We start from the raw sequence: 22,825 nt of genomic DNA on the forward strand, positions 1-22,825 counted from the left end.
AAACCCCAATTTAAATTCCTCACACAGTGGAATAAACTCACAAGCGAAAAGGAATTATCAAGACAGTCCCTTGTTACAAAGCCCAAGATGACCTTCAGCATTAATGAGCTGTGTGCCGGACTTGTGGAAGTCCCTGAGGGACAAATTATAGCTAGAGGATGTAGGAGCTGCTGAAGCCTCAGAAGCTTTAAGGAAGGGGATTTGCATTTAACGGACCACAGAACATTGTTATTGATCTGCAAGACCACGATGAATTTGGGGTGAGCAGCATATCCTACAGGGGCACAACAGGGAGGGTCTTGCCAATGGAAGCTGGGGCTGTCTGGCTCAGCTGGATGGAGACACCTTCTGGGGAGTGCTGTTTCCTCACGGGCTGACACTGATGCCTATGGGTGCGGTTGGACTACTGTATGCCACATGGCTATTTATGGCATGACTTCCCACAGTCACTGTTAAATATGACTCATTGTACTATCATGCCCGGGGCGGGGAAGGGGCAGGGCAGGGCAGGGCAGGGCAGAGAGGCAATTTGCTTGATTGTAATGGGTACAGGAGATGGAGAAGAGCACGTAGGCATGTGGCTGTGGTTATTGTAGCAGGTGTAATGATGGCTAATTGTGGACGTGTTATGGACTGTCACGTGAACACAGACAGGATGGTAATGTATAGATGGTGTGTGTGCATAGGTGACTAGTAGTAGGGGCAGAGGGCCATCCCTACTCTTCTGCGGGTGCTCATCAGCCCCATCCCCACCACCTTCTGCTGGCACTTGCCAGCCGTATCCCCACTGCCAACACTGGCGAGGGCTTCTATGGGCACCCCTCCAGATGCAGGAGGCACCAGTTACCCATGTGTATCCATGTTTCATAGAGAAATATATATTTTTGCCCAAAAAAACCAAAACAAAAAAACTACACCTCATATTTCATCCTGGGGCATGTCAGAAAGCAAGAGATCTAACACACCGCATCTAGTGCATGATGTGACTGAACGCAGGGCCGCAAGAGCTACTTAATGAGACGCCACAGCAGGCTCAAAGCTATAGCTTCATACTGAAACCCAGCGGTTCTCCCCCGCCCACCCCGAGGGCCCACCCCATTCACGCACGTCTGAGCGAAGCCCCGCCCCGCGCTAGCCTGGGGGAGGCTCGGAACCGTGTCCCCCCCTGCACCCCTCCATCGACCGCGCATGTGCACGATGCCAAGCGCTTGGCAACCACCCACCCGGCTTCCGGCTTCGGCCCGCCGCTACATGACTCGCCCTCAGAAGTGGTCACGTGGGGGCTCGCCCTTGCGCTCTTTGCTGAGAGCAGCCGTCAGTCTATTGATAGACACGGACAGCGACCAACTAACGCCCAGACTTGCGGGGGAGGGGCGGAACAAGCGAGGCGGGGGGCGGGCCCGCAGCGGTGGCACAGTCACGTGCTGCCTGTGTCCCTGCAGGTGCCCATGCTGTGTAGCCGGCCGGAGGCCGGAGCCTGCGCGCGCTCGCTCTCGAGGCGGGAATGGAGCGGGGCTGGTGGAGAGGCCGAGAAAAGCGGGGCTGGAGCAGCGGCAAGCAGAGGCGCCGCCCCTCACGGGCCCGGCGCTGCAGCCCCGGCCGCCGCGCCGCTGTAAGGCAAGTGCAGGCCGCCTGCTCCGGAGCCGCGTTGCCAGGTCTTAAATAAGAGATTATCGTATCGGAAACTCAAAATTACCGTATTTGCTGAGAAACATCGTACGCTGAAAAGAATATGCAAATGAGCATGCAAATAAGTTGTCCTGTTTACTTTATATTGAGGTCGTTGCTGAGTGAGTGAGAGAGAACTGGTTCATCAAAGTTGAAGCGTTTCTTTATTTCGAGGCAAGCAGCCATAAGAAAGTGCTGACAGGAGCCCCAAAAGTCAGTTCAGACTTCCTGAGACTGACTTGGGTTTTGCATATGCTACATCAACGAGCTGCCTCAAAAATGATGGTACATTTTGAATACTTTTACCGTTATTGATCGTATGTTGTATGAGGGTTGAAATTATACTACACGTATGATAATAATTGTACACCTGACAACACTGCCCTGGAGCGTTGCTTGGCCTCAGGCGGCAAAATGTGATGGGTGGAGCTGGAGGCCTGTCCCGGAGTGCAGGCGAGCTGTGTGTTGGGTGTGGAAAGCTGCTGCTGGGGGGCAGGTAGCCAGTGCGACAGCCAGGGGAGCATGGGGGCTAGTCCCTCTCCCTTAAATGCTCCAGGGGCACCAGGGAGCAGCTGCCGTTCAGTGGCTGCTTGAAAATGGGAAGGAGACATCTCCCCGCCCCCGTGTGCACTGATTCAAGGAGTTTTCTGGTGCTGGCAGTTTCTTTTTAAAGCCTGGGAGCCCTGAAGTGAGGCCATGATAATGTCACGTTGCAAGGTCCACCTCACTCCCCGTGTATTACAGCTTAGGAAGTGCACAGGCTGCCAGGTGAGCCACACTGCATAGCGCGGACACGCACACAAGGAAAAATCACCTTCGGATAGGGGGTGCTTTTAAAAGAAGACCGAAGACTCTTGATGTGTGGCCGGCTGTGGGAAGGCTTTTATACAACTTTCTTGCAGCTTTTGGTTGGTTGGGGGGTTTTTTTCTTTGTTTCTTGGGTTGCTGAGGAAAACTCGCATCAACAGACCAAGGGAAATTGAGTATTACCTCGGACTTGCAAGTCCCAGCTCGCCCAACATCTGTATATATTGGGCTTTTCAGCAGGGCTTCTCTGGCACTTTAATCAATAATTGGCTTGGCTATTAGAGAAAAGCACCAAGAAGCCCCACTGAAGCATGCAATCTATACTGAAGCTGCAGAGCCAGGCCAAATTAATGGACTGCCTCTTCCAGTAAAGTGTGTTTGCTCTCTTGTTTTTCAAATCTGTTAGCACCCTATATGACTACAGCGTAACTGTCTCCAGCCTATGTAGCCAGTCAGCGGTGAAGCTGGGACTAGAACCAAAGACTTTCATAGTAGCTAGGGTCAGGAGGGACCTGAACAGATCATCTAGCCTGACTCCCTGCCACAGGCAGGAATGAATGCTGGGTTCACAAGACCCCAGACAGGTGATCATCTAACGTCTTTTTGAATTTGCCCAAGGTAGGGGCGAGGACCACCTCCTTGGGAAGTTGGTTCCAGATTCTGGTCACCCTTACTGTAAAATATTGCCTTCTGATCTCTAACCTAAACCTATTCTCCATCAGCTTATTACCATTGTTCCTCATCACCCCAGGTGGGGCTGGGAAGAATAGGGTTCTTCCTATTTGCTGATGATCTCCCCTGATGAATTTGTAGGCAGCCACCAGGTCCCACCTCAGCCTCTTCTTGTCAAGGCTGAATAGGTTCAGGTCCCTCAGTCTCTCCTCATAGGGCCTGTCCTACTGCCCTCTCGCCAAACAGGTGGCCCTCCTCTGAACCCTCTCCAGGCTGGCCACATCCTTTTTAAAGTGCGGTGCCCAGTACTGGACACAGTACTCCAATTGCGGCCTGACCAAAGTCACATAGAGGGGGAGTATCACCTCTCTGGACCGGCTTGAGATGCACCTTTGGATGCATGACAGGGTATGGCTGGCCTTGCTGGCTGCTGTCTGGCATTGGCGGCTCGTGTTCATCTTGGAGTCAATAATGACTCCGAGATCCCTTTATGCCTCTGTGCTTTCAAGAGGGGAACTCCCCAGCCTGTATGTATGCTGTGGATTCCTTCTTCCAAGGTACAGCACCCTGCATTTGTCTATGTTGAATCCCATGCTCTTCTCATCTGCCCACTTTTGTAGTCTGTCTAAATCTAGTTGCAGCCTCTCTCTCCCTACAAGTGTGTCCACCTTGCCCCACATCTTAGTGTCATCGACAAATTTGGACAGCGTGCTTTCCACCCCCTCTTCCAAGTTGCTGATGAATATGTAAAAAAGTGCGGGCCTGAGGACTGAGCCCTGGGGTACCCCACTGCTCACATCTCGCCAGGTTGAGTACAACCCGTCCACCACTACTCTCTGGGTCCACCCCATCAGCCAATTTTTTACCCATTCAACTGTGTAGGCATCAATGCTGCAGTCACCTATTTACTGATGAGAATGGGGTGAGAGACGGTGTCAAAGGCCTTCTTAAAGTCTAGAAAAACTATGTCCATGGCGACACCATCATCCAAGGATTTTGTTACTTGGTCATAAAAGGCAATCAGGTTGGTCAGGCAGGACCTGCCTTTGATGAACCTGTGCTGGTTGCCCCTAAGCATGATCTCCCCTGCTGGCCCCCCACATATGTGCTCCTTGACGATTCCGAAACTTTGCTGGTCCTAATCCTGTCCTGAGAATATCAAGTCACATAGCCATTAGACCAATTTAACCTATTGCTAAACTCACCAGAAGCAGGAACTGTTACAGAAATTAGGATACATAACAAAATTAAGAATGTGTGACACATGAAGATAATATAAATGGAATCCTAAAAAAACAAAAAAACCCAAACAAAAGCAATTTAACCAAAATGTATGGATGTTGGTGAATTAAGATGCTATATTTCTGTTTTGAAAAAGTTTTACTCCAACCAAAACAAATAGCTGTGGTCAATATAACTGAAATAGATTTTACTACGGTCATTTTTTTCCTTTTTTTTTTTGTACATTTCAGAACTGTGGGTGAAATCCTGTGGTCCCTTAGGAGTCAAAACAGAAAAATGGCAATTACGTTATTGGGACCAAAATTTCATTCATACTGTCCATTTCACTTTTTCAGCTTTTATGCAACATCCCAGCATGCTCTCTAGGCTGGGCGGGGCTTCTGCTCCATGATAGAGCTGGCCCCTCCCCTCTGCTCCCTGGCTGCAACTCCAGTAGCGACTGCAGGCATCTGCCTGGTTTCTGCTGTCCCATCCTGTCCTCCCCCAGCAGGGATTCCGCCATCCCCTCTGCCTTACACGGACACACAGCGCTAGCTAGCAGACCACATGCTGGCTACAGTCGGTGCTGTGGCAGATGGGACAAAGGCAAAATCAACAGGTAGCTGGTAATGTCCTTCTGTTGTTTTCTTAATGGGATAATAAAAACTGAGTTGGGGGTGATAAATGGTCTATTATCAATTCCCTGCTGGGCTGGTCAGGGGGAACCTAATCAGTGTCCTGCTGGGGCCTGGCTGTGCCCCCGCCCCCTCCCCCCCAGCTCAGCATCCTAAAAAGGAAGGGAGGGCTGCTCTCTTGCCCCCTGGCTTCTAGCCTGAGCCACTGCAAGCATGTACCTGCTGCATTTTTTCAGTCCAGAGGAAATTTCTTTATGGTTACAAATTAGTTTAGCCTAGCCAGTTTAGACTAACCTGCAAAAATTAAATCATTTCAGGCTCAGGCTTTTCAAATGACTGTCCCTAGCCTAAAACTTGTGTAACACTTTGAAGATGAAACATGTTATACTAATAATAAGCATTCAGAATTGTACTCCTCTAAGGTAAATAGCAATGTAGTTTTTCATGGGAATAAATTCTGTGAGAAAGATGTACAAGCACAACATGTTAGCAAACCCAGCTTAATAGTGAAATATATATGTTTTTAGGTATGAACAAGATGAAACACAAGCATCGCAAAATGGAGGCCCCAGTACCAGTGAGTCCCCTTCTTCCTCTTCCAGTTCATGTCAGAGCTCTCCAGTGCCTGGTAAGAAACTGCTGTATGCATGAGCCAAAAGCCAGCACTTCAGAATTAGCTGCATGTAGATGAAATATTTTGTCAGGGAGACATTTGAAAGCTGAAGCAAGCTATAAGAAATGTTCTAAAACAATGTGGGGTGCAACTTTTTTTGGCAGGTGTGCCACAAATTAGCATTGTATCCTCCATAAGTGCTGCTCCATTCCCTTCCCCTGCCCAATTTGTTATTCTGCTTTCTGCCCTGTCTCTTGCTGTGCTGCTGCCTGTTCTTTCTCCAATCTGCCACATGTACACAGGCTACCAGTGTCACTTGTGGCACAGGTTGGAGGCTACCCCTGTTTTAAGAGATGTACATCTTTAAAAGAATTATGTTAAATAGGCAAAGACAATATAACTATAGTCCCGTGTAGTAATTATAACCCAGAGATGAACAACTAGCAGCCTGCAGGCCACATGTGACATGGGAGGGCTTAAGATGTGCCCCCCAGCTCCCACCTGGCCGCTGCTACTCTTGTTACTCTGGCTGCAGCAGCAGCTGGGGTCTTGGGGTTCTGTCTCCTTCCCCTGGCTTCTGCTGCATGCTCCTATCCCAAGGAGTGGGGCAGTGTGATTTAACATGGCACAGCCCACTGTGCTGGGAAAGCCAGCAGCCCCATAGAGCCCACAGGGAGCTGAATGTGAGGTGAGGTGTGGAAGGAGTGCCTACACACATGCATGCATGTGAGCCATGCAGTCACAGGTTTTCCTTGGCCCCTGCTAGTGCTGTCCCCACAGTATGCAGCCCATGGGGCGTGTGGCCCCTGGTCACTTTGAAATTGGACAGCCCTGTTGTAACTCATAGCTAAGAATTCCACCTTAAGAATGGAGAGGTTAAAGAAGAGTTTGATTTGGTTTCCCTTTTAACAAATATATCCCTAGTATGGCTAAGCATGTGGTTAAACATGTACATTTCTCCAGTGTGGGAGGGCACTGAAATAGTATTTAGCCCCATAAACTCTTAATGACAAAACAAAACTACTATAAATGGTTAAGGTGACCTCTGACACTTCAACCAATAACTGCTTAAGAGTTTGTGAGGCTATGAGAACTAATATACATCCTGTAAAAGGGTGATCATGATATAATCAGGCACAAAATACAGATCAGTCTTACTGACATGTTAACATAATTTGTATTTCAGCTTTAACTAAATCCAGGCTATTTTTTTAAGGCTGAAACATGAGCACTGCTCTTAGGGAGTTACACAGTAAACATCAGGAAAGAAAATTTTGAACTAAGACTTTTAACAGGAGCTGAAGGCGTAAAAAGAAAATCGCCTCAACTCAGGTAAAGATCTTCATACTGTGTTTTCTTGCATACTTTACATCCCCAAATATAATACATATCTTGTTTTGAAAGGCAGATTGAAGAAAAAAGATTTTTCCAGAGTTATGGTTGCATAGAGCAAGGACAGAACCTAGTCTTCAGCTGATTTTATCATCTCTTTCCTGCATAACTATAGCTGTATCCAGACTTATAGCAGGCTAGACTTATACTTGTTGCTAAAGTCTGGTCTCCATGGGTGGACCTATGATTTTGAAAGCGCTAAAGAGGCTTTTGAACTGAGATCAGAAGGAGTTGGCAAAACTTCCCTAAGACTAGCTTGATTAGTAGAACATTAAGACCATAAAAAGGATATGATTGTTAACACCTGTAGAGTGAAGAGCAATGCATGAGCCAGTAAGTCAGTTGACTCTGTCAGCAGCCTCAACAATAATACTACAGCTGCTGCACTGTGGATCATGAATCAAAACAAAGTTTCTCTGCTTAATACAGTCACCTCAATTATGGAGGCTGATTTTGGGAGGACAGGTTTATGTTGTTTGTGAGAAAATATGGTATTTACCTTTTTTCAGAAGGAAAGATAGGCTTTACGCATTGCATGATTATGAATTTATCCTAGCAATTATTTTTGCCTATCTAACCCCCGCTCCCCTCGAAAAATACCAGTCCTAAGAAATAATGTGCTGGATATGGTTTTCTTCCTGTTCTACTTTTGAAAGGATTTGAGCATTCTGGGTTGACCAGTAGATCAGCAGTAAAAATGTATTGTCCACTTATAATTGTTTAAATATCTGGTTTGGAAGCATATTCAGGAAAGGGTGATTGTTCTGAGGAAAGGAATCACTAGCTTTGTATTCAGTTGATTTTTTTTAATTGCCCCTTGTCTTTCATGTTGAGTCCCATTATAATTTTTTCCCCTCTGCAGCATGCTGTGGTGACAAGCAAAATGGATGCTTTTGTTCTGTAGCAGCTATTATTCCTGCTGCTTTTACTTTTGTTTGCTGATTTTTTTTCTTTCACTGCTAGCTTCTCTTTTCCTACCAATGGAGTGACTATCTGGTGATAGGAGGAGAACTTTCTCTGGATGTAGGTTTTTGATATTTGAAGAGAAATTTGCCTCACCTCATGTCTTATTAATCAGCATCTTTTCCTGTGCCATACATTTGAGACCAACCTGGGGGCAGAAGTTTCCAGTATCCTTTGGACACGGGATCCCAAAAATTGGTGGTCCTTTGTCATTACTGTGAAGATGAACAGGGTCAAAGAGTAATAGACAGACTCGGTCACCAATCTAATTCTGTCTGGTATTTATTTTTTAAAGAACTTCCTGGATTCTACTATGATCCTGAAAAGAATCGCTATTTCCGCCTGCTCCCTGGGCATAATAATTATAATCCGCTCACCAAGGAAAGCATTCAGTACAGAGAGATGGAGTGCAAAAGACTGAAGCTCTTGGAGGAAGATGAACAGCAGAAGAAGGTGGGTTCAGTGAGGTTGCATATAGATTTTGCCAGATGCTGGCCCAGACTTGTCTACAAGTCATAGCCTTCTAGTTTCAATGTTAGTGTAATCATTAAGGCCAATAGGAAAACAGTATTTTTTTTCCTTAGTTTGCAAGGGTTTTGTTCTTTTTTTCCCCCCCAGTTGTCTTCATTCTTCGTTAGATTGAAAAGGAAATCTTTCCATTTTTTGGTAAAAATTACACACAATTACATGCATCTGTAGCCCAGATGTTAGGACACTCATCTGGAACATGGAACACCACTTTCAAGCTCTGCTGTGAATTGGACAGAGCAGGCACTTGAACAGAGGTCTCCCACATTCCAAGTGATTGCATTAACCACATTCCTGAACCCGAGACACCTTCCCAATAAACTTTCCAAGAAGCAGTACGTTTCTGCAAGACATTCTTGCTTTGATGAAATGACATGTTTTAAAAGGAAAAAAACCTTCATTAAAAGCCATACCTCAGACAAAATCTGTTACGATGAGGTTAAGACTAAGTAATTTAATTATACTTTGTAACTTTTAAATAATTTATAGTTACATGCTGTCATTCTGGAATGCTAAATTGAATGATTATTTGCAATGCAATAGATTGAAAAAGGTATTCGACCAATAATTTAGGGTAAAATGATTACAGGGATGCTGTCATTTTCTCAGAGCCAAGTATTGTAGACGGTCAATGCACAATTAAAGGTTTCACTTGATCTTAATTTTTCTTGGTCAGAAGCTCTTCATACTTCCTATTTAGATAAAATTCACTTTATCCTGTACCTACAACTCCTTTTATGTATTTATTTATTTATTTATTTATTTTAATTTATGGTCTTGAGGAATTTGGTATAGTATAGCATTGTGCTTTTTGGCCTCTGCTGAAAAAGAAGCTTTCATGATGAAGAGCCAAAAAATGTCTGTTTAAGAATAGTCTGTTCATAGGCTTTTAGAAGGTTTTAACTGATTGTAGAGGTTTTAGTCTTACCTCAATCCTGGGTAAGCTTTTTGGGAGAATTATCCTGGCACATGTCCATGAGGGGCCAGCGGGGGAAGTTATGCCTAGGAGCAACCAAAACGGGTTCATTAGAGGTAGGTCCTGTCAGACCAACCTGGTGGTCTTCTATGACCAGGTCAGAAAATCCTTAGATGCAGGGGTAGCAGTGGACATAGTCTTTCTGGACTTTAGGAGGGCCTTCGACACTGTCTCTCACTCCATTTTCATTAAAAAACTAGGGGACTGCGATGTTGACACCTACACAGTCAAATGGGTTGCTAACTGGCTGGAGGGTCGCACCCAGAGAGTGGTGGTGGACGGGTCATTTTTGACCTGGATGGATGTGGCCAGTGGGGTTCCCCAGGGCTCGGTCCTCGGGCCTGCACCGTTCAACATCTTCATCAGTGACTTGAACAAGGGGGTAGAAAGCACCCTGTTCAAATTTGCTGACAACACTAAGATGTGGGGGGATGTGGGCACGCTAGATGGGAGGAATAGGCTGCTATCAGACTTAGGTTACGGGGTGGGCAGATGAGAACAGGATGGGTTTCAGCACTGACAAATTCAAGGTGATGCACCTGGGGGGGAAGAACCAGCAGCATACCTACAGGCTGGGTATCTCCCTTCTCATCAGTGCAGAAGCGGAAAAGGATTTTGGAATCATCATTGATGCCAAGATGAACATGGGCCAGCAGTGTGGGGATGCAGTCAGGAAGGCCAACCGAACCTTGTCATGCGTCCTCAGATGCATCTCGAGCAGGTCCAAGGAGGCTATCCTCCCTCTCTGTGCAATACTGGTCAGGCCACAGCTGGAGTTCTGCATCCAGTTGTGGGTACCGCACTTCAAGAGGGATGTGGATAACATGGAGAGGGTCCAGAGGAGGGCCACTTGCAAGATCAGGGGGCAGCAGGGCAGGCCCTACAAGGAGAGGCTACAGGACCTGAACCTGTTCAGTCTCCACAAGAGCAGGCTGAGGGGGGATCAAGTGGCCTGTTACAAACTAGTCAGGGGGGACCAGCAGGCATTGGGGGAGTCCCTGTTCCCCCATGCACTACCAGGAGTGACTAGAAATAACGGTCACAAGCTGGCAGAGGGTAGATTCAGACTAGACATCAGGAGGCGCTACTTCACTGTCAGGGCGGCTAGGATCTGGAACCAACTTCCAAGCAAAGTGGTGCTGGCTCCTACCCTGGGGGTCTTTAAGAGGAGGCTAGATGTACACCTTGCTGGGGTCATTTGACCCCAGTACTTTTTCTACCATGGAAGGGGGTCAGACTTGATGATCTGCTCAGGTCCCTTCTGACCCTACCAACTATAAAACTACAACACTGCATGGGAAGTTTAAAGATTCTGTCATGGTCTATAACCGAAGTCATTTAGCCTTGCTTTGGCCCTGATATTAGTTGCTGAATTTCTTAAAGGACTAATTTTCATTTATTTTAAATCTTAGACCAGTATTCTGGGGGTCACCAGGTGTGTGTGTGTGTTTAGATTTATAGATTGTGTAGGATGATTTAGATAGGGAGGATCCTGCCTCAGGCAGGGAGTTAGACTAGATGACCAGCCAGCCCTCCTTCACTATGATTCTTCGTTCTAAGCAGCTTTTAAAAATGTGGGTTAGAGAAGAATGGTTACCAAAATAGCCCAGATGTGAAGACGCCCCGGAGTGCTTTGGATCCTTAAGAAGCACATAACTCTGCACATTTTCATTTTTTTCCCTTTTAATAGAAAGCATCTAGATCTGGGTTGAACTCATCAATTCTCTTACACAAGAGGCAGTTAGGTTTGCTCAGCTCCACCAATTATTGCAGGTAAGATAATTTGAACATGTTTGTTTGTTTGTTTGTTTGTTTGCTTGCTTACCCCTACAAAGTTTTTCTGTTCATACACCCTTGGCCTTAATCTGGACGTTCCCTGCTGGCTCAGCAGGAATAAAGGAAAACATCCAAACTAACATGCATCTATTCGTTCCTTTACAATAAGATGTGATACACACCTGTGCAAAGCGACTGGTATTCACTTCAGATTCAAATTCAGCCTATTCGTGAGACAGTGATTCGGTTTGATGATTAAAATCACTGTCCCGAATCAATTCGGCTGAATCTGATTCTGAGATTCAGCTGCTACCATATGTCCAAATCACCCAGGCCTCCCCCCTCTTGGTCTCCCAGCCCAGGTGATGGCTGTCTTGCCCGCCCCAAGTCCTGGCACATAAGGAAAAAAACCCTGACTCACCAGGTGCTGCTGGACAGGGGGTGATCCCCACTGCCCCACGCTGCATGGGGGGGTTCTGCACAAGCCCCCTGACACCCCCCTGCTGTGTCCGTTCCCCACCTCCCATGGCTGCCTCACCTGCCCCAGCTCTGGCCCTTTAAGGAAAAAACCCCCCAAAACCCTGGACTCACCAATTCCTGCCCAGCGGGGGGTGATCCCTGTTGCTCCCATTGCCCTGCACCATGGAGGGGAGGAAGGGGGGGAAACTCTTCATGAGCCTCCTGAGGCCGCTGCAGGAGCTGGTGATTATGGGGTTATTTTCAGGGGGAGGTGTTCTTAAAAGGGCCAGAGCTGCTGTGCGTGGGGCAGCCATGGGGGGGCTGAGACAGTGGGGAGTGGGGCTTGTGGCAGAGCCACCCCCATGCAGCAGGGGGCAGCAGGGATTGCCCTCCCCCACCCAGCAGCACCCAATGAGTTAGGGGCTTTTTTTATGGAATCACTGGGGTTGGGGGGCAGGCTGGGGGAGCAGGTAGGGGACAGGGCCTGGCAGGGTCCCCCCCCCATGGTACCCTCCCCCTTTTTCCAGCCCCTTCTTCCCTGCCCCCTGCTTACCAGCTCTGAGTCTGGCTCCAACTCCCTGCTGCAGCGGGCAGGAACTGTCTGAATCATCAAAGGTCTCCCAAGTTTTTTCCGAAGATTCAGAGAGCTTCGAACCAATTCAGACCTTTTTATTGGTCCCCTGATTCAATTCAGATTTGGAGATTCAGCAGCCAAATCAGGCTGAATCTCCTCCCACAGCTTTGCACAGTCCTAATGTGATATTGTTTTCTAAGTGGCTTTTCCATTGTAGCTTACACAGCACACCCCTGCAGAATTAGTCTTCCTAAAACTGACAAAATTTATGATGCAAGAAAATATTTCCTATTGGTTTCTAAATACATATGTGTGTTTTCTCATCTTCTCAATATAAGTATAAGCTGTGCTATACTATTTGCTTTATAATCACAGTATACAGTTTATGTTGTATAAATACACTTTCATGGACATTGTCTACATGAGGCTTTTTTCCTTTAGCTTTTAATTCTTGCTACCACAGAGAAGAGTTCAACAAGCAACAGAATGGTGAGAATAACAATGTGCACAACGTAGTAGAAAATGCTAGCTACTTGTCTGTGCTGTCAGTTCTACCACTGAAGTTGTACTGGCATGTGCAGTGGTAGGAAAAGGCTGATATAAATGCAGATCTGTAATCCTCAAAGATTATTCGTTGGTGTGGCTGTAGTCCAAAAGAGCCCAAGACATTTTATCTGTTGCTTTCTTTGCAGAGCTTAGGAAGCATCTAAAGCCCTTTCATCTGAAATCCCTTTCATTGGCATCGAATCCCAGTATATTTACACTTTTCTTCTTTTGCAGACTGGTCCATGAGTTAAAGGTGAACTGCATGCAGAAGAGGAAAATAGAGATTCACGGTCCAGATTCCTCAGTTGCTGGAACCAACAATTTTAAAATAATAGTGGTATGTTATGAGCACTTCTAAGTTTGCAGAACAGGAAGAAAAAGGCTTTGATTTTGAACAATAATCAAGTGCTTCATATAAGTTCTAGGTAGTAGCCTGGCAGACAGGTTTGTGTACACTGGGCATCAGTCTTCTCTACAGCAGATTGCGCTGCTGATTTCACCTCCCACACATTCTGAGACAAGACATTTTACACCTAGTGTCCTTTGGGACCAGTGAAGTGCAGCTCCTTAGCTTGTAACAGTCTCTTTTGAACAGTCTGCAGTGGGAATTTTAGACTTTTTGTTTGAAGGGAAAAAATCCCTTGGGTCAAATTCTGCTAATGACTTTCTAAATATTGAGGAGGAGACTTTCCCTACCCTGAAGTGCTTACAGTCTACCAATGCAAAAGCATATGAAGAGTGAGGGAAGGGATGGATGTATAGGTGGACTTGGAGATGAAAAGGAGGACTGGAGAAGTCCATGTTATTTCCACTGTGTAACAGGGCCCAAGCCCTGTTACTGAGAGTAGGGCTAGACAGTAAAATTACAAAGCTGCAGTTGATGAACTGCTGGCAGCTAATTAGGTTCTGGCCTGCTAAGGTGTCCTGAGCTCAGGAGGAAGAGCCAGAAGCTGTATAATTTCTGTACCTGAGGTAGAGGGCTGGCTGACCTGGGCAGTGCTGGAGGCCCCTGAGACGCTCCACAGAGGGGTTTAGAATTTAGATCATTGTCAAATTGGTGGGCTGCCAGAAGCCTGTAAACTGTGACCAGGCTGTCAAAGACCAGGCTGTGACCAGGCTGAGAAGGTGCAGGGCAGGGCACCTAGGGTCACCATTTTGGTTCTCTGGGGTCAACCTCCCCAAGTTAATAATCACAGTGAAGGCATGGCAGGTGAAAACAGGATGGTACCCATTGTGAGATTAGAGTAGAGAGTGGGATTGGAGTGGCCACAAGGAGATGCCATTCCCACTGCTAGCCGTGGATCTTTTTACACACTGAAATATTAATGCAGAATTCCTTTGTATCAGTGGTCACTGATATTTCGTCCTGACAGCTGGGTCAGTCCACAGTGACTATGCTAGAACTCAGCCAGTTGGAAAGATTGTTCATTCTTGGCTGAGGATTGAGTTAGAAAGTAATTCCTTGGGGGTTTTTTTGGGGTTTTTTTGTGGAGCTGTGTAGAATGGAGAGAGCTTCTCTCAGCACTTTAATGATGAATTGCATAGGGAGCAGGGTTGATGGCTTCTTCAGTGGTGGAGTCAGTGAGAAAATTTAAAGCTAGTTCTAATTGGCTATAATGATGTTGCTCTTATTTTGCAGGCAGATGCTGCTTGTGAGCGGATATTTGCTGTGAATGATGTAGAGCATGGGGGATGTAAATACGGTATCATCAACCTCAGCGGCTTAGGGAAAGAGTCTCTCACTGTGGAGATGTATGACAACCTCTACTTCACAAACCGCAAGGTACTCTTCTGTTTCCTGTTCCTCCTCCAGGAACCATCCAGGATGGTTTTCTTTAGTTCTGTAACTCCTGAAATGATGCAACTTGGGCTTTGTAAGTGGAAATGAGAAAGGAGGCAGAATGGGGAGGAAAAGAGAAATAGCAGAGTCCAGCAGTATGAAGTTGGATAAACGGAGACCCTACAGTGACTCATAGTCTGATGCTTCATAATCACTGATGCTCCATAATCACACTCAACGTGACACCTTTTGTGAACATTGCATACCTTCAGAGTTATTCCTGTCAGTGCTTGTTAAAAAGACAAGTCCTGACAGGCTACAATTCTGCTGCTCCTGCTTTGTTTACTTTATTTTTTTCTTAAGAAAACACTACTTTTCCGTCAATGGGAACAACTTTTAGAACAATAGTCAACAATGTATAAGTGTTTTGATATCTGAAAATACAGTGTCCGTGCTAGAATGAAGTGCTGTGTGGATTCATCCAGGTTTGGAGATGGTTTTTGGCTGTTATTCTTTTTCTGCTTTCCACCAGCCCTAGAGAAAGGCTGATATGCTGTTCTCTACATGCCATTACTGAGCTAGTCATCACTAGTAATTTCCTGGGTTGCTCCTCTTTGCATTATCTGTAGGCTAAGGGTGTGAGCAGAACTCTTCCTTCTCTGACTTGCTTTGTTCAGAAAAATGTCCTTTAATGAATTAAACTGGAAGTTTGTCTTGCATATGTTCATAGGTGAATTCTGTGTGCTGGGCATCACTGACTCATCCAGATTCCCATGTTTTATATCCTTTCTGATTAAGAAAAAAAACTCAGGTATGGTTCCACTAAACCAGCTGTTCTGTGAAGCACATAGCAGCTATCAGTAAGAAAACTCCAAAGTAATCCTTCTCTGGAAAATAACCCAAAAAAAGCTGTGAAGGTTGAAATAAGGTAGAGTCTGAAACACATGTTATTGCTGAAACCTAACTATTCATGGCACTGTTCAGATATAAAGCAAAAGGCAAGGTTCCTGGCTCAGTCTTAAGGACTTCTCACCTGCTTTACAGAGTAGGTGCATCAGATCATTTTGGGTGTGGAGAGAAAGCAGCTGAGATGTGAAAACAGAAGGATAAACTTTCAATACGCTCTCTTAAAGCACCAGCCTATCAGAATGTCAGATTTGAAATTGGAAATGAGTAGCACCTATTTCAAAACTAGTTGCAAAATGCTAAGCGAAAGATAAGCCATCCACTAAGTGTCTTAAAAGAGAAGGACTTGGCAGGTATCCTGGAGGGGTATTGGGTGGAAAGGTTGTCATGGAAGGAAGGAGATGAGAAAAGCATACAAACATGTAGTGGCAGACTACGGGTGTACTGGAGTAATATCACAGTACGTGAGATGTAGCAAGATAATATAATTATATAGAGACCTGATGAAGAGAATAAGGAATGCAGTATTGATCCAGAGGATGACAGGAGAATGATGGATAGCCAAGGAGTGTCATGATCATGGCACTAAGAGAGAAAGTGGACTTTTCACAAGAGTATTCCAGACTTCGCTGATTTCTTCTCCCCCCCACACTACAGTCTAGTCTCTCACAGTTTTATAGTACCCAGTCTTGAAAAACAGCTTAAAAATCTGCCCATTCCTGCTACAGTCCCTAGAGGGCACTGTGATGCAACATAATTCATTTTACAGTGGAAAATGAATGTATAAATTAAATGGCCTTGTTGCAAGTTATACTTAGGATATGTTAACCACATTTAAGGCAAGTGTCTGAGTGTTCAAGCAGAAAAACACATACTAAGTGCCATTGTCATGTAGGAAAGCTAGGACTTTTGCAGCAAGGAGCAACTCCAAATAGTATTACCTTTGTGAAACAATCAGACGTTAGCTCAATATGCGTTAAGTAATACAGTCAGGAGACTTCGGAGCAATGGGGGGCTGGGACTGACAACAGCTGTTTCTCAGCCCCACCCTACCCCCCTCCGTTCCCCCCACCACTGCACCAGATTGGGTTCCTGTGTGGTATGGGGGCTGGGACTGACAAGCTGCTGTTGTGAGTCCCAGCTCCCGCAGCACGTTACAGCACACTGGAGTCTTCATGGGGTTTGGCGGGTCTTATTTAAATCATTAACATTTGGCTCCTCAAAAGACTTAACTCATAGTAATGCTTGCTACAATCTAATAAAACATATCCTAAGTGTAACATGTGACAAGACCCTTAGTGTGAAAAAGAAATGAGTTAGTTCTCCATTCTTCACTCTAAGAGCTGCTTGGCTGATATTCTTGTATTACTGAAAAGAGTGGTTTACTCTTTTCTCCTTCACTTTCTGGTAATGCTGATTATACAAATTGGAATCACAGCCCTTTCTTATGAGAGAAGGGAAGGGACCACCCCAGAGCACGGTAAGGCTTAATTCGTTGACTGTGAACTACTTTAAAAGTCATGAGAGCTGCTAACGAAGAGCGAAATGTTGCATATACTAGTACAACTGAGATGTCTTGCTTTTTTCCCGTATGGTACTATTACTCAGCCTGGGAGAGATTTGGTTTTCCTTAACTCTGTCCAGCAAGCTGTGTCTCATGGGAATTGCAGAAACTCCAGGTTGTATCAGTCTGCTTCCAGCATCATTGTTCATCAGCTCTAATCCAGGTAGGGTAGCTTTTGATTTTATTAGCACGCATGACTAAACATATGTTTTGTTCATAGCATACGTTCATAGGTGAATTCTATGTGCGCACATAATTCTGAGCTGTTGCAGTCTTTCTAGATTATTTGCAATAGGAGAATAGCCCTGTTATTTTTCTATAGTCAAAAAACAACTGAAAACTAAGAGCTGGCATTTTCTGAGTGATGCTTTCAGTCTGAAAAGGTTGAGAAGCACTGGACTAAGCAGCCTTTGATGTTACATTTCATAATAATCTGCCTACTAAACTCTGCACTCCACAACCCTCTTCTGTCTTATTATCAGGGTATCATTTCTACTGCATTTCTCTTCCTGATTGTCTGCTCTTTTTACAGTCCTGCTCCATTCCTGTAAAGCAACATTTTATTTACATTTGGAGCTTTCCACAGTCTGCATCTGCTGCTTTCTTAGACTATAGGGTGCTTTTTGTGAGAGACCTTTTCTAAAATCTATCCTAACCGTGCAGTTGGTCCAATAAAAGATAACAACCCCCAAAATATCCTTGCCTTACATAGATTTCCTGGGCCATCACGACTACATCACTCAGACGCTACCTAAATGTTTAACTTTTCTCTTAATTCTTAGGAATTGTTTATCAAAGGAAATTAGAGACAAGAGCATAGTTAGCCTATGATTTTTAGAGGATTTAAAATGTCACCTGTTTCCTACACACCCATTTTCACGAAAGACCTTGGGATTATGAACAGCTTGGTCTCCCCACAGCCAAAGCCATATATTTGAATGCAGAGTAGTTTCCCTGATCTCTTCCATGTAAAGGTGTTGTGCAGTTGCACAAACTTCAGGAGAGTAACATTTGATCTCTAGGAGAGCAGGGTAGGTAGTGGCAGGGCAGTAATTAGGTAACAGCACAGTGGAACTGGAGTCCTGGAAAGCTGCAGAAACTTGGTGAAATTTTCAGAGGACTTAGTTCAGCTTAGTGCAGCTTCATCCTGCCTCTCTGTGGTATATGGAGCCTCTACAGCTGGTTCTTCTCTCCTTTGTCCTTAGTTGATCAGCCTGGGATGCTCTGCAGCTTCAAGATCTCCACTGGTTGGTCCTGTGCTTGGTGCCTTAACCCCCAGGCAGATAACTGCTTCAGCACAGGTGAGCAGGAATAGCTTCCCAACTATTTCACATGGGCCAGATCTTCAGCATGACCTCTAAGCTGTATTGCCCAAACTTATAGATGATACGTAGGGAGGGCATGGCGGGGCGGGGGGAAGCATGTGCCCCCCCCCTCCCCCCCCCCCTCAAATTTGGCTCCGCTGGAGGCACGTTGGCAGCAGAGGTGACCAGCCACTGGGGGACACCCCCTTCTCCCCCCCCCCACTCTCTCCCTCCCAGTCGTGCCCCACTGGTGTCCCCCCTCCAGACTCAGGAGGCACCAGTCGCCCATGTCCAAGCTGATATATGAATATATTCATATCTTTATCAGGTCAGACACGGCGGGTTCTTGTGACCAATGTGATTACAGGTCACCGGCAGACATTTGGAACCAGCAGCGATGTCCTGGCACAACAGTTTGCAACCCAGGTAGAAAGGAACAGAAATCTTTAATCTTCTAGAGATGGAGATACCCATTGTGGTGCAACTGCTCCATGATGGGTACAGTAGCTGTTCAGTGATAAAAGTGCCTTTTTATCTGATGCTGGCACAGGGTAGAGAAGCAACAAAAGTAAGTTGTACCAATTTCAAGCTCCGTTAGTAATATACAGAAGGGGCAAAGGGAATCACCATTTGTCAAATGGATATGAGCTAAAAAATAAGTGAATCAGGTACAAGCAATAGTAGTAATAATGCTTGACATTCACAGCATCTTTCATCAGTGGACCTTGAGGTGCAGGATTGCTGCCATTTTACTCGCAAAATTGGAGCAATTTGTTCAGTCATATGGGGTCAGCATTAAAGGTGGAAATAAAATGTAGGTGACCTAATATCCAATTCCCCATCTCTAACCATTGGCGCAAGCTTCTATTTAGTAATTAACTCATCTTTTACTGCCTCATATTTGAAGGTAGAATTGGAAGTTTGTTGTTGGCTGCAGTGTTTCACAATGGGGCACTGATACTTTGGTTTTAGCCTACCCTCCATTTTCGGGGAAATTGTTTGTGAATTACAAGAAAATGACAACATGCCTTCCTGGAAGGCCAGCCATAGCAACCTCCAGGAGACAGCTGTAAAATTCTATGAAACATTATGAGGGTTATTTCCTCTTTCACTTTGTTTTTTTCCAGACTCCAGTGCTGTACAATGGTTGCCGTTCAGGGGAGATTTTCAGCATTGATGTCCGTCAGCGCAGCCAGAAGGGCCAGAGCTGGAAAGCTGTTCGTCTCTTCCATGACTCAGCAGTTACATCAGTGCGTCTTCTCCAGACTGAATACTATCTTATGGCAGCAGACATGGCCGGAAAGGTAGAGCTTCATTTCTTTTATGGACAGTTAGAACTTGTCCTGTTTGGTCTATTGGCCATTGTCAAGTTCATCTCTGAATCCTGAAACAGTAAGCCATGTTAGTTATTCTGTGTCCCAGCCCTCCCCCTTGCTGACTGGTCAGAAGAAAGTTGTGAATGGCCTGTGGAGTTCTGCATTCCCACTTAAGAGACTTGTAGTTCTGTAATGTTTGGAAGTTGTGTTGGAGAAACTTCCTGAGGGCTGCAAGGAAAATGGGATTGTTTTCTTTAAATGCCTTTTTTTAACCAGGATCCTAAGCTAGTGGTTCAGATAATGTGGCCACTTGTGCCAAGGTCTTAGTACCATATCTTGAGCTGCTGTTTATTTCCCTCTGTTTCCAGATCCATATTTCTGTTTCATCAGCAGCTTACTGTCAGATTGTTCCTACCTTGCTAAAATGTACTTTCTTCCATGACTGTTTCAATTCTCACAGATAAAGCTCTGGGATCTGAGAGTAGCTAAGTGTGTAAAACAGTACAAGGGCCATCACAATGAATATGCCACTCTCCCATTGCACATAAATGAAGAAGAAGGCCTTCTTACAGCAGGTGCGTTGACTTTCAGTCAGTATGTGTGTATCTGATGGTGTTTACCTAAAGGCTGGGGGAAGGAAATACTTTTCTAGAAGTAGGTCATTTCAAACTTAGGAGAGCAATAATTCCTCTCTAGCTCTTGAGAACAGAATGATAAGTCATAAGAGCCTAATTGCATTAACGTAATTGTTTATATTTTCATTATGCGGCAACTACTTTGGGTTTCAAAGTACTCTTAAGAATTTCATTCAGGACAGATAGTTGAAAAGATAGGGGGATGTCACAGCAGTAAATATTTGATTTGGAAGTGCAGGAAAACAGCACTAAAACCCTTATTTTCAAAAGGATGATTTTTGTAGGAAAGACCTGGGACGTTTACATTAAATTAATTACCTTTTTTTTCCCTGATGCTCAGGAGAAACAATGTGATGAAGGTGGTCATTCATATTCCAAGATATTTTTGACTTTTTCTTTTTGTAATGCCTTTTATTTTTTATTCTTGGTTTTAGAACCCTTTTGTATCTTATGAATCTACATGCCAGTCTTCTGCACTTTTTGTTCATTTTGGGAGAAGCTGCATAATATTTATAAGTCTCAAAAATACATAATTTTGCTGTGGCTGAAGCCATTCAGATGCATAGAAAGAAAATTACCAGGTCTTGGTAGAAATGCGATCTCACTGGGTTTTCTATAAGTGGCAAGTTAGGGAAGGTGTTCAAGGTTTTTGTTTGTTTGATTTATTTTTTTATTTCTGTTCTGTTTTGTTTGATTTTTCTAGTGTCATTGTCTTCTAGCCCTCCTTCCTACATTAGTAAAGAACCTGCAAGTGGGTATACCACTTCAGCTATTGATTTTTAGCTCACACTGTGTTACCGGGCAAATTCTTGTCTCTAGTTATTTCCTTGCCACTGCAACACTACTCCAGAATAGAATAGGCCTGTTGTTGCATTACTAAAGGCTTAATGTTGCTTAAATGCACTGCTTTTGTTTTTTTTCTTTGTTTAAAGTTCAGGATTTTTCTTATGGGTGGGTGGCAGTGACCAATAATTCTTTCCCAGAGCATATTACAGACAGACCTTTTTTTGCTCTTGTGGGTTAAGAATTTTTCAAAGCTGAGTCATGGTTTGTATAGAGGCTTTTCCTTGTTCTGATTCAAATGCCTCTCTCTCCCCAGTTGGTCAAGATTGCTACACAAGAATCTGGAGTCTCCAGGACACCCATCTGCTTAGAACCATCCCTTCTCCACACCCATCCTCAAAGGACTCCATCCCCAGTGTGGTCTTCTCTTCAAAACTTGGAGGGAACCAAGGAGTTCCTGGCCTGCTAATGGCAGTGAGGCAGGATCTCTACCACTTCTCTTATAGCTGAGGCAATCCATATTGTCCTCAGACTAAGGTTACAGATCATCCAGCCCACCTGAGTGACTCAGCGTGGAGGTGGCACAGGTGGCCTTTTATTATAACGTATTGGCTCAAGTTGTACTGCTGGCCCATCTGCTGTCACACTGGAATTTTGAACCCAGGAGATTCAGCAACTTCCTACTGCATCTGCTGTATGTCCCCCAGACAGTTGTAAATAAAAATGGTACAGTAGTAATTAACTGCTTGGGCAGAGTACAGACTTCTGAATTCAGCTGTGAGCTTTGAAACAAGGGCAGTTATTGGTGTGTCTGGTTTGTGGCTACCTCCACTAGCTGAAGTTCACTGACACAAGCTGCATAGAAAAAAACTTCCAGCTGTAGCCTAGTTCTGTCAGGTGTTTGGAACCTGCTTGCTTTATGCTCTTTCTAGAAAGCTCTCATTCCCATTCAATCCCTCCCCTTTATTTGAGGAGGAACTGGAAGTATCAGTTCTCTTGAACATGAGCAGACTTGAGACAACAGTAAATCTCATCTGTTAATATAAAGAGGTCTCTGAGGGTGAAGTTACATGTTACACTTAGACTGTACTAAGCACACTTAAAATGTAAGCATCTGCACATTTAAATCCCATTAACGCATGCTAAGTGCCCTCTGAGCATCTTAGTTATGCCACTTCAGGTGAGTGTTAACTCTGGGTCATGCTACCTAGCTCATGTTGAGGTAACTTAAGTCTGCTCCACAGATATACAAGAAGCAATTTGCAGTCTTCTAGCATCTTGGGATGCACCCCTCCCACCCAGAGCATGGATGGAGCCCAGGTGTCCTGGCTCCTAGCCACAAATCTGCTCACCAACCCTTTAGTGGTAAGTCAGAGCTGTGCAGGCAAGAAGAAGTATTAACAGTTAATGTGTAACTGCTCACAGCATATTATTAGGCCTGTGCGAAGCAGCTAGTATTCACTTTCGATTCAGGCAATTTGGAGGACAGTAATTCGAATCGCTGCTCCAAATCAATTCTGCCAAATCTGATTCAGAGATTTGGCCACTGCCAAATCTCCGACTCGGCCCCATCCCCTGCCTGCTCTCCCAGCCCTGTCAATGGCTGCCCACCTGCCCCAGCTCCCGGCTCTTTGGAAAAAAAAGCCCAGCATTCACTGCCTGCTGCCAGGTGGGGGGCAATCCCTGCTGCCCCACACTGTCCCATGC

The 22,825-nt window shown here is 45.2% G+C and overlaps 1 protein-coding gene across 5 annotated transcripts; it reads left to right on the forward strand.

The window, feature by feature from the left end:
- Positions 1-1,397: 1,397 nt before the first annotated feature.
- Positions 1,398-21,865, forward strand: DCAF4 (DDB1 and CUL4 associated factor 4). Of its 5 annotated transcripts, none has more exons than XM_090033276.1 (13): positions 1,398-1,617; positions 5,531-5,631; positions 8,267-8,424; positions 11,166-11,248; positions 13,065-13,167; positions 14,470-14,613; positions 15,341-15,390; positions 17,164-17,243; positions 18,286-18,381; positions 18,713-18,810; positions 19,512-19,688; positions 20,161-20,275; positions 21,435-21,865. In XM_090033276.1, exons 1-13 carry the CDS (start codon positions 1,505-1,507, stop codon positions 21,626-21,628), a joined length of 1,512 nt encoding a protein of 503 aa, XP_089889402.1. In that variant the 5' UTR covers positions 1,398-1,504; the 3' UTR covers positions 21,629-21,865. The 5 variants fall into 5 exon arrangements, with proteins under 5 accessions (XP_089889402.1, XP_089889401.1, XP_089889403.1 ...); XM_090033275.1 differs by having other exon boundaries at positions 1,398-1,612; XM_090033277.1 differs by lacking the exon at positions 1,398-1,617 and adding an exon at positions 1,641-1,953.
- The last annotated feature ends 960 nt before the right edge of the window (positions 21,866-22,825 follow it).

This window comes from Crocodylus siamensis, chromosome 2 (genome assembly GCF_052110815.1).
Source record: "Crocodylus siamensis isolate JL-2025a chromosome 2, ASM5211081v1, whole genome shotgun sequence".
Taxonomy (NCBI): domain Eukaryota; kingdom Metazoa; phylum Chordata; order Crocodylia; family Crocodylidae; genus Crocodylus; species Crocodylus siamensis.

Bases quoted from the DNA above. Each gene is read 5' to 3' on its own strand.
- DCAF4 (XM_090033275.1), top strand. From the start codon at position 1,449: ATGCTGTGTAGCCGGCCGGAGGCCGGAGCCTGCGCGCGCTCGCTCTCG. The intron at 11,249-13,064 runs GTAAGATAATTT...CTTCTTTTGCAG, and splicing joins AGCTCCACCAATTATTGCAG to ACTGGTCCATGAGTTAAAGG. The intron at 15,391-17,163 runs ATATCCTTTCTG...TCTGTCCAGCAA, and splicing joins CATCCAGATTCCCATGTTTT to GCTGTGTCTCATGGGAATTG.